General features: G+C 39.6%; 1 protein-coding gene across 1 annotated transcript in view; it reads right to left on the reverse strand.

The window, feature by feature from the left end:
• The window catches only part of LOC107190208 (breast cancer anti-estrogen resistance protein 1), a 70,926-nt gene extending 58,802 nt beyond the window's left edge, over positions 1 to 12,124 (reverse strand). The window contains exon 1 of the mRNA XM_015578979.1: positions 11,877 to 12,124. Within this exon, the coding sequence (XP_015434465.1) occupies positions 11,877 to 11,921 (45 nt within the window). The 5' untranslated portion in view covers positions 11,922 to 12,124. The remainder of the gene's footprint in view (positions 1 to 11,876) is intronic.
• Between the last annotated feature and the right edge of the window lie 242 nt (positions 12,125 to 12,366).

Here is a 12,366-nt window from a genome sequence, read left to right on the forward strand (position 1 = left end):
AGACAGAAGAAATATTTATGTTCACATTTTTTAGTACACAAGAAATGTTCCGATAAGCTGAGTTCAATAAAGAAAAGCTAGCAACATTAGATTAGTCTTTCTTCATACATTTTTGTAAAATACACCGTGCTTTGCAACGACACTTCGAAAAACAATTAATTCCGCAATTGAACGAAAGTATAAAAACGGGAAAGGTATATCTTTTACGCGATATCATACTATTCCTGGAAGATAATTATCATCACTCACTCCCAGCCATAATCACGATTACCTCGCTCATTTCTCGAGAATCTCGCCCATCGTTACTCACTCCTAATCGCAAAAAATCAGACTATTCCAAGTGGTCGATTCCATCGACGAGAAGGAAAAAATGAATATTACAGTAATGTTCAAGTAGCTGATGCCACGTAAATGATTCTTGCCGTACGTAACTAGGCTGTTTACGGTCGAAGCAGCGGGAATTATTCATGCAACGTGTACAAGTTTACACGAGGTAGTCGCGTATATGCTTTTTCCCTTTTATCATTCGTCGAGCGCAATTTCGTTTCAGCGTTAGTGTAGGTGGACAAATGAATGATGCATGAATGGGATACAATGTGTGCACAAAGAAGCACCGAAAAGCAAATAGAATGGCGCGGTGCGAAATTAAACGTGTAATTATTGTTATGAATGAAAGCCGAATACAGTCACGCACGCTTCGCGATTCCGCTGATACTCCACGTTTCCTGTTATTACAGGTGTAATATTTTCTGTACAATCGTACATGGACGTGTGTACGATAAGCTGGCTCATCCTCTCCGGAAATGAAAAAATGTTTTCGACCCCAGGCACGATCAAATTGACTCGCGACTTCAATGTTTGAAATCTTGCATATTCATTTCTTAAATTTCTCCCAGGGAGAATTATACGAAATTCGTGACAGATTTCACTAGACGAAAAATTAGACTACCTGACGAATCCTCCATTTTCCTAGCCGAAATAACCGTAGTACCGTGATTGGACTACCCAGAAACAGTATGTTTAGGTACTTCATCGAATTTTTATAAAAACATCGCTATATAAGCGAGTTTTAAAGTTATTTTACATTATCGTTGAAGTAATTACTCTTCATAAAGTATTTTAAATTCTACACTTTAAGAGACGAACGCGAGTCAGTGCAAAATGTCAATTCAAAATGAATAGGATCTAATCGAAGGAGATGTAATAGTTAAAGGAAATACAATTTTCAGAGTATACGTAACCTCTACTTCGATTTCTTTGCGAGCAGGGGCATTTAAACTATCTTGTTACTTGAGATCGATCAATTACGATTACACTTCGGAACGGTGGGGATCATATGATCTGTTCGAAGCACGGCTTTACTACCTGGTCAAGTATTGAGTTACTTGATCGATCAATCGTCCCTAACAGTATCGTTACTCGTATTACATTTCGTAGTGTAAAACTGTGCTCAGGCATGAGACTGAGCAATTTAAACTATGCAATGCAGATAAAATTACGACCATCCTAAATGCTAAATCGAAAAAATAATAAATTATTGAAGAAAACATGGCACTAATCCACATTCTTCTTCTCTTTTTTTTAATTCTACATAATTTGACAGATATTACCATGAATGCACAAAAAGATTAAAAAATGACACTTTAGAGTCTAGATTAGAGTATCCCCTTACAGTAAAGATAACTATAGACCATCGAACCCTGAACTGAAGGAGAAAACTTCAAAACAATTGGAAACGACGAAAGGGGCGCGATAACAATTGTTATCATACGTATACCCTAGTATTGTACTATTTTCCAAGCATTGTAATTAATTTGTCTGGCGGGGTCACCGAAAGTTTTCGATGCAATTAGAATCAAAAGTCCCCCCCTTCCCGGCTTGCAGATAAGGTTAAGCCCCTTTTTATTTATTGCCAGCATACGTTATCGTGCCACCGCGATAAAAGGGACAAAAGGTAACGTCGGTATCGCGCGTACACCTTGGACGGAGAAGCTTGTTGCGCCATTGCGCTCGCTAGAAATCTTTATAGAACGCCGATTGTTCTCGCTCTCCTGGCGAGCGTTGCGCGTTTAGTCAGCAACAAGTAGTCAGACTGTGGCCTCTGCGTCGCGACTGTGCACGTAACCGTGCACACGACAATAGAAGGTGCTCGTGAAAGCGACCGAGCACGGGATCGATCTTCTTTCTGCGAACCGAGCCGATCTCGCGGGGACCCTTCTGGATTACAGTGATTCCTCGATGAATGTGACACCAGCAACGGCGTTATTCTCGCCACTGGGGAAATCCCCCTAGTGGAGTAAAATTAAGTTCTATTATTTATCTGCAAGGTAACAAAAGGTACGACTCCTTCATTTTCTTGAGTCACCCGGTATACACTTCTTCGCCACTATTCTTCTGCAACTCTCCCGGCTGATTCCTTCTCGAGAAACTTCGCCAGGAACGCGCACGGAACTCTTATTTTTGCTAATGTCACGGGTCGCAAGATGCGGGCAAAAGTTTTAATAGAATCCCTCCTCCGTGAATCTTTTCCCTCTTGGTGGAAGTTTCTTTGGTTTCTGGGCATTGAGGGCTGCCATGTTCTTCATCGAACTTTGCCGACTACCTCTGAAGTTTCATTTGTGCGCTTCTTTGCATTAATTCGACAGTTCGCTGCGCCCTTGCTCCTGACGTGCTGTGAGATGGTTAGACGAACATTGCATCAAACATGTCACTGATGTCGGATCGACACCAAAGTCGCTAATTTTATGAATTTAGACAGAATAAAAAAAAAGATTGTTTACGGAATCATACAAGATCAACTGAATTTGTAAAATAGACACTGTAAAATATTTGATTTCATTAAAGTCGTCTTGGTTACCAAGGTAAGCAATGTATAAACTACATCTTTTCAAACTTTTCATAGGTGTACAAACCCCTTAAATCAAACGGGTCTCCGATGGCCCAATCCCTTCAGCAGGCGAGAGTTACCACGATCCAGAACAACTTTCCACGAGGTTTATACAAAAAATTACCCGTTCAGAGTATACAAACATTTGTCGGTCTCGGTGTTTCCCCGAAAAATATGTGTGGAACGCGATTGGAAATTAAAAATGAGACATAAAAAGCGAGAGAACGAAGCGTATGTTTAAAAGACGTCTACGACGGCGGTATGTATACATACATAGATATACATAGAGGCTGCCTCGCCTCGAGACCGATCGATTCCGAGCTTCTCCAGCCGCCCCGACCTGGGGGTCGGTCCTTTCTACCCTGGTCAATGTCACGTTTGATTAGAAACCCACCCGCGTTTTTGCTCCAATACCGCAAGGAGCCATGGAGGTTACGTTATTTCGGATAATCTCTCGAAGTACAGGTTCATTCAAAATCGGACGATGTCGATATTGTGCCACTGCGTTTGTAAATTTAAATAAAAATTGCAAAGGATAGTTTTTGTAAGAATGAATCAAAGTTGTTAAAATGTAACGAAGCATTGTTCGTTATAATCAAGCGTTGATTATGATTAAATGTTATTTAATTCTTTTTAGGATAAATTTCAACTTTCGAAGATTTATGTATTTTACTTTATTCGATTAAAAAAATTTGTTGACCCCCGCCCCCTCCTCCACGTTTTTCAACTAAGGGGGCCGACGAAAGGGGGCGTACAAAAAATCTTAATCCGAGCCTGATTCGAAATAACTTATTCCCAACACTGCTGTACAGTCACCGTAGATAATTCTAAGATTTGTATCCGGTTCTAAGTACACACTGAAGACCAGCCAGTATAATTAGTCTTGTCTATTAAAGAATTACCTGTCAATGCTTCAGCCTTGCCACAGTCGCAGTATCACAGATCGCCACGCGTTCGATACACACGCTTAAGCCCCATCGCTCGCGTATTCGTAAAACGAGAGGAGGGCAGTGCGTTTTCCTCTTCCTTTTCGCATTCGCCTTTCTCCGCGGATCGAGATCGCCACGAGTGCAAATAACGGTAAATTAAAACGCATTAAAGCGCAACATTAAGCGACAAGGTGTGGAACACAGAACAATAAGAGGAAGAGAGAACGCTTAAATTGAAACTCAAAGAACAAGAGACCGTCCTTAACTGCACTGTCGAATAAAATTTTGGAGTACTAAAAAGTCGATTAGAATTTAAGATGCCGTGTCAGCAATTTCAAAAAATATGGTTTCAAGAAAAACACGTTTAAAACTTTGTAAGTCTAAAATCTAAAACATCGTTGATTTTACAAATTCACTCAAATCCTTCTGCAGACCTACTTTCGAAAATTTATACTTTCAGTAAAATTCAACAAAAAAATCGCTTTATGGAAGGTGTGAGCTAGAATACCCCCTGAAGTAATGACAATGACATTACGGAAATTCTCGTGTTTCGTACGGAACGTGTTAATTCAAAGGTAATTTCAACCTGTTGGTCGGTTGTGTACTCTCGTTACTGTCGCTCGCAAAATTTCATTAAGCACGGAACCTCGTCTTTCCGAAATAAGATCAGCCAGCGCAAGTGTAGATACTCCGAAACTCGGACTATCTCTTCTCCTGTAACGCGACGGCCCTCTTAATGGGAACGTAATGCGATTCATTCGATGAAACGAAGGGTGAGCGATAACTGTTTAGCACGAAAGTGCCAGCTAATGGATAATAAATGCGATAATGTATTAATGTAATCGGAGCACTGACATGCGAAAATGCATTACCACTCGTATCTAATGAATTGAAATAATTTAAAATAATTTACAATGTATCCCCTTTTTAATAAAAAAAAGAAGGTAAACAAGTTCATCGAGTACTTTTTCTGGAATAAATTCTTAAAAAAAAGTCCCTTTCTTCACGATGCCAAAGGTGTATACTCACTGTATTCCTTATAATATAATTCATCTAATCTTTCGACACTAATTTATGAATAAAGCTCCGAAAAAAACGTGAACATCGACGGATTCCATGGCTTTACTTCTCATATTATCGTCCCGTCTAATTTCTCCGCGACGCGATTCAAAAAGGGAAAAGAAGCATGAAAAAAATGTTCTGTGCGTGAGGTTTCTCAATTTCTCCGGCTTTACATCGTGAGACGCCCCCGTTCTTCACGAAATTACCCGAACGAGGCGAATGAATGAAATATTAACGTGTCCAGTAAGTGGGTCGAGATAATTGATATTCACTCGCCGCTCCCTATCGAACATATCGATTAATTGGAGAAAAATTGCTTGAAAAGCATGCGTGCATACAATTTCGTAACGAATCTGTAGAAATATCGCGGATTCTATCATTTCTGCGACTAGATCCGCGAACAATCGGAGACATTCTACTCAGACAGATCCTGAGAAAACGAGGAATTTAAATTGCTGTATATGTACAGGGTGTCGTGGAATTGAACGTTCAGTCATGAACACGTTATGCTCTATGGATTGAAGTAAAGAGGAATGGTATGTAAACATTGATCAATAGATGCTTTTCAAGCCTTAACTGGCAGGCAAGGTGGAAATCTTATTACTTATTACACAAATCTTGTTATTTATTACTAGACTGCAGATGTTTATGCAAAATTACAATTTTGAATACTAATATATGTATAAAAATCAGTATCAAATGTGTAAAACGCAATCAAATGTACTAAAACGCAATGAAACTGTACCAAATCAAAATCAAGCTCATCCTAGTTTAGAATCCTCTTGGCTTTTTTATTTTAGACAGGCAAAACAGCCGAAATCACGACCCCACTTTTTATACGCGATTGCCTTCGAAGACATGCAGTGTCACAAATTTTTATTTTTTCTCGACATAAAAAATTGTAAATGTTCTTGAAATATGTATAAATATACCCTGAAACGATGACTGCAAAAAGTGTTATAGCTTTTTCGTAAAAAAATCCCAAATATAACACTGAAAACAGACGTTTACACAGGAATATATATCCCCTTAACTCGGGGAACACCATGTATACGTCGAGAGGAGGCGTATGCTTTTCGTCGTCAAAGAACGTAAAGCCCAACAAAGCCGCGATACCGCAGAAGTCACGGTATTCGTGACGAGAGGTCGAGAGCGGCATCGTTAACACATAACGTGATCGTTAACACAAAGCACGTGCTCAAAGAATACTGAATCCACATCATTAAAGTTCCTCGCTCTTTTCCGCGACGGGAATGCTAAACTTTGATTTTTCATTGCCTCCTATCTTTCCCTTTTATCGATTATTAATAACTACATAAATAAGTGGAATATCAGTAGATATACTTGTGATCGTTTACAAAATCTTTGCGACATAATGCATATGGATTACCAGGCTAATACTGATTCATTTGTAACCTACTATAAACTATAAGTGAGAATTTTCAATACGTTTAACAAACATTGTTCTGTGAAATAATGAAACAGGAAAACTTCCTAACAATTCATAAGTTACAGAAAGCTATACATAGAGATATAGACTATAAGAAGTATGGATTAAGAAATATAAAGTATAAGAAATAAATATTTATATTTTGCAAACGTATACTCTACCTATAGCATGTATCAGAAAAGTTATAAACATGTGGTACTTCAGAAATCAGGTTCTACATGTACTTACCTACGACGAAAATTTCAGTATTGGCACTCTGTCGCGCAGTTAGATAGCAATCTTTTCAAAGCACAAAGACGGTAGCATAATGCTTTACAGGATAGTGAACATTCTTTACGACGAATTGGTATGCAGAAGCAAGGCCGACGCGTGATGAATCCGCGAACACTGTACTATTCATTCAAACAAAGAACAACTTTTCTCAAACATAATCACAATGATAACATTTTGACGATTATTAAATATTGTAGACAAGAATAGAGTGGTAAGTTTTTTAGTTTTCTTTGTAACAGGTAGAAATACCGTCTATAATATTTAACCCTTTCGTTAAAGGGTTAAAAGTTAAAGGAGTTTCGTTTTTGGAGGCTGAAAAAATGCATTAAATACCTAATACATAGTATCTACCCATTAAATGATCTGCTGTATTATTTACAGTAGATTATAATAATTATTTATTTATAAATATTCCGCACATGTAGTATTCAAAAGTTGTGCTAGCCAAACAGTGAATTTAACCTTGAAAATCTGAATCGCGGAAACGTCACGCGTAAATTCCTGATTGGATCAAGCTAATTCCCTTCGAATTTCCAAAGCCGACCCCGTTCCCCTTTTAAAGCAATACATATCGGGGAAACGTTCGATTCACCACGGACACGCGGTGTTAATTTCTCGTTACAAATTCCTTAGTCGGATTCCGTTTATCGCGGTATCGATTTCACCGCGGCTCTCTTTATCCCCTTTACCCTCTTTATCCAGGCGATCTCGTCATGCGCGCTTCCGGTTATTCGAAACACCTACGAATTCCGAGCGTGGAGCCGCGTTTTCCCTGTGCCGAGTATTTGCATGAAACGCGCATGACAAAACTGTACGATGATGGAAGGTATGCTAGGGACAAAAACACTGGGGTTCGACAACATTGTATACTATAGGGCCTACAGTATAGGCAACACGAGGTTGTACGATACCACCATGGGCCTATGGGTCCGTGCAATCTGGTTAATCCGTATGTAGATGCAGTAGAATCTCCCTATCCGAACACCCATTATACGACTAGTCTAATATTCGAAAGTTCTAGCCTAGGGCTATCAGATTTTCGGGGGCCCCCTTGGTTGAAAAATAGGGGTGGCAGAGGGGGGGTGCAATACAGCATAACAAAATACCTAAATCTTCAAATTTGAAATTTATGTGAAATCAAATTAAATAACATTTAATCATAACGAAATGGAAGGTTCAGAACGCCCCCGTCCCCCCTAGATAATACTAAATTTTCCTCTAGGATTCTTTTATGACTTCACTGGCCCAAGTACTACACAACAGCCTGTATGTATTCAATAATAATGATATTCATAAAATTTATATATTTTTATATATATTTTTTAAAATAAACAAATTATTGTATACTTTATTAAATTGTTCTTGAACTATAATTAAGAACTGTTGTTCGCCTACATTTGTATAGCAAAACCCACCAAAAGTTTTGCACTGATCCAATATGTAGTGTTTCGATGCATGTTTTTGAGCTTTAAAAATAATCTCATCCATTTTATAAGTACCAGGTACTGTATATATTTTCGTACTGAGAAGAAAAAAATGTTCCGTGAATAATTTCAGCGTACATGTTTACCTCCAGTCATTGGGCAATAATCTCTGACGTTTCCGTAAATGGCAACCGAATGGATATGGGTACATACATACATATATCTTTCTCGGTACACGGTCCCCGCTTGTATCGCAAACAGCAATTAATATCAAGGCTAAAAATGGAACAGCAATGCAGAGCGGACAATTAAGAGCAGGATTTAAATAGTCGGTCTATTAAAGAGTGCTTTTAACTCATAGACGCAATTCCAATAGAGGGTGGTCCATTAGAAAGGAGAGAAAAAATTTCAAAGTGAGTCATAGACGTGGCACGCTGCAACTGGATTATATTGTGCTCCACAATTTCATTCAATAAACTTAACGAGGCAACTGAGGTATATATTAAAATATTAATTTGTAGAAATGGACGGAAAGTAATAAAGTCTATAATTTTATAGGAATTGAAGAAATTAATACAGATTTAAAAACGGAACAGAAAGTATCTTTAAGAATCCGAAGGTTTCGCAATATTGAAATCATTCACTTAGAAAATAAGTGCAGACTATTAAACTTAACCCATGGATATCTATGCAAGTTACAATTTTTTTAGAGAGGCTCTACTGTTTTAACAAAAACATTTTATTGGTGTCAGATACGACAATTTTTCGGAGTACCTCCGATCAACATGTATCAGCTGATCTATTCCACAATTTGCCTCCACCGCTGTGAAAAAAGAAAACGCGCGCGCTTAGAATATCAGTTGTGTGCTTATGCGGCGCAGCTATGGGAGATAATATCGCAGTAACGCGTGGAATCTTTCGTGTTTGGAACACCATAGAGGTCCGACTACTTACTCGAAATCCTTTCAGAGGATACGCGATTATATTCCTCTCAGGATAAACACCCTTTATGGACATACATACGCACGGAGCGTCTCGTTTGACGTTGCCTTTCGAAACAATCGATAAGACTCCGCCGCGAGTAAGAATTCCCTGGCAGTGTACGTCACGGATCTTCCACGAACGATAAACCTGAAACGAGTGTCCTAGAAGTCCGTCGGATCTGCGAGCAATTGGAGTTGGAGGTAGACGTTTTCTCAGAGTCATCCGAGATATCAGGAAAATCGGGCCCCACCGCGAAAATAACGAACTTCCCTAAGTACAGAAGCCACGTGACGTGCTAAAAATTCTGTTATACAGGGTGAGTCGTTTAAATCGAACCTCGAGAATTGTATCTCCCAAAACGGTTGATGATACCGAAATATGTTTCAAATAAAAGTTGAACGGTTTTGAGGTGGAAATAATTTCATTTAAGTAGTTTTTTTGAAAATGGACGCGTAGAGGACATATGAAGGTCAAATTTGTTTTTTAAATGGAATTGATATATTTTAATACAATAGACGATGCTACTAATGCCCAAAAATTCACGTTTAGTTGATAGCCGTTCAAAGTTTCATTCAACCGGTGATCATTGGTGACACCCACGAGCGACGCTGGGAAGTCCCAATGCCGGTCGTCGGTGACCCTCGCAACAGTCACCGTGTTGTTTCTCTTTATGTTGCACGAAAGCCGCTGTTAGGACGAATTCAAACGATATATGGCATCGTAACGGTCAAGGTCACCCGAGGGCTGAGACGAAAGACAGTAAGGAGGAGCTGGTATATACAATAAAAGCAGAGTTCCAGCAGGACTCTTGCGACCTTAGTCGTTGCTCGACCCGTCTTCCCACATGTTCGAGGTGTGCTCTTTATATGTATGCTTTCTTTTCGACCTCGGGCAACCATGATCTCGGGTCTGTCATATCGTGCCCTTGCTACAAAAGTGACACAACTCGAGAAGCATGAGTTTCGAGTTATCACTATAAGAAAGTTGCAAAATACACTACTCGACCAATCATCGTGAAAAGTGTAGCTAACTTTTAGCTTCATAAGTTGACTGGCAGAGCGCAGTTATGTTACTCTTACTGTTTCGGAGTGAGCTGAGTGAGCAGTGAGTTTTGTCACTTTTGTAAATAGAAAAGGTGCTATATGTCCTCAGCATGTAGTAAATTTATAGAAATCTTTTTAGTACATATCCATGAATAAAGTAGAATAAATACGTAATTAATACTACACTAGGAGATCCTCTTTAAAAATAGGAACTAGTATTTTTAGTTTTGCAAGCAAGAAATTCCAATAACGTATTTTTACGCTGTCATAAATTATTACGATTTAAAACTCTTCGCTTGTTTAACCTTAACCCGAATTGCGAGCATAATCATAAAATTCAAGGTGTTTTCTCTCTCTCTCTCTCTCTCTCTCTCTCTCTCTCTCTCTCTCTCTTGCTCTCAAATAGTAGATGATCCTTGATGCGCCAAGTTCGCACAGCCGAGCAATAAACGTAAGAGAATTTCATCGAGCCCGCTGAGATTTCTTTTCTACGTATATTTATCTTCTATGTATATTAAACAAGGCGCAGAAAACTATACAGCACCTTATCAGCGTTGAATGAATACTGAATTGTATAATATACGGGATGTTTCGTTTACCTTTACAATCATATAATCGTGTGGAAAAATATTAATATTACTACCCGTATTTTAAATGAATAAAAATACAGAGAATCCTTCTTCGTTCAATAATTTTGAAGTGAACAACTTAAATGAAACATCTTGTATACTAAAGTATAATGTCAAGTAAAATAAAAGGGTTTGGTAGTTCTGGTTTAAAATTCTCTTAAAAGATTTGAAGGACCTCTGTTATATCAGATGAGTGGGTAAAAATTGAAATGAACGGGTCCGCTAATGACCATGGTTACTTAAATATGATCAGAAAATGGGTTTTAATCACGTCCTTGGGACTTTTCACGTGCTCGAAAAGGCGAGATCATGTACTTAAAATGATCCAGTGAAACACTTAATCGATTGGGCGACATTATCAAGGACCTAACCTGTCATTCAGCGGCGAGTTCTGCAGACGTCCATGAAGTTGGAAAGAAGCATGTATATGAGCGTATAATATTGACACAACGTGAGCCGCGGCTCACAAGGAATTTTCTGTTCCCACAAAACGATGTTCTCGAACCCGGCGACTATGGACGGCAAATATTTGTCTTTTCCACGCCATCTTGACAGGAGTGGCGCGCTGCTCCTTGATAGTACCATCGTAAAGAGTACTTACTCCGACGATTGTCATCAATTTTGTATAATTTCATTCCCAATTTCCTTATACCTCAACAATCGTATTGTGTTATTATAATGGGAATCGTAAAATCTATTCGAAATGATCGAGTGTCTGCGATTCGTATAATAGAAAACAATAAGATCGTAATGTTACTCAATTGAACCTCCCGCCGATCGCTACAAGCATCAAGATTACCGGTCTGAACTTGTCACGTTAGCGAATCGATAAAATCGAACCGCGGGCTCGTTTCTCGCTTTCACGGCTACAAACACGCGTCTACTCCAAAAGATTGGATGGAAAAGTGACGAGTCACAACGAGGCGTTCCACGAATTTCTCCTCACTGATGAAATGAGGTTACATTACGAAAGCAAAAGAAAACTAACTGGGCCTCGAATTCGGCCGAAATGTAAATTCCGCGAGCAGTTCGCAGTAGACGTAAACAACACAGATGACGTAAACGGAACGGCCGTTATTTTTTTGCTGTCACAGAAACGTGAAACGCGAACCGTGAATCAGGGGAAGTGGACTCTCGGATTGAAGGTCACGGCGTGAGAAATGTCCCGCGTCGAATCGACAAAATTGTCACTTACCTGGTTCAGTGTCGTAGGAATGATGTCGGGAGTCTGGGGTAACATTTTGCTGGTGATCTGCGGTGTTGGCCCCCGAGTCAAAACGATTCTGATGCACACGCGATCGGTAGCATAATATCCTGGCGAGAGAACGGAGCAAAAAAACACCCTGACAGGATACACACAAGGATCGATCACGAACGACCCAGCACTGATAGTTTCTCACTGATACAAACGTCTGGACGCACCACTCGTTCACCGGCCGAACGTCCTTTTGGTTCGTTGACGTTACAAAAAGAGAACGTTCGACGTTTACCAAAATACGATCGATTTTTTTCGCGTCAGAGCGACGGAGCGAGAGAACGCGTGCTCCCGCCACGAAGACATGCGCGAGACTGACGGGTCTGGGCGGTATAGCTGAGGCCGAGCGTGACCGAGCGACGACGGAAACGGCCGAATACCTATCATCCCCCCGAATAACGCGCACTCCATAGCATTTCTGAAATTTAAT

The sequence above is a fragment of the Dufourea novaeangliae genome, unplaced genomic scaffold (genome assembly GCF_001272555.1).
Source record: "Dufourea novaeangliae isolate 0120121106 unplaced genomic scaffold, ASM127255v1 scaffold168, whole genome shotgun sequence".
NCBI lineage: Eukaryota > Metazoa > Arthropoda > Insecta > Hymenoptera > Halictidae > Dufourea > Dufourea novaeangliae.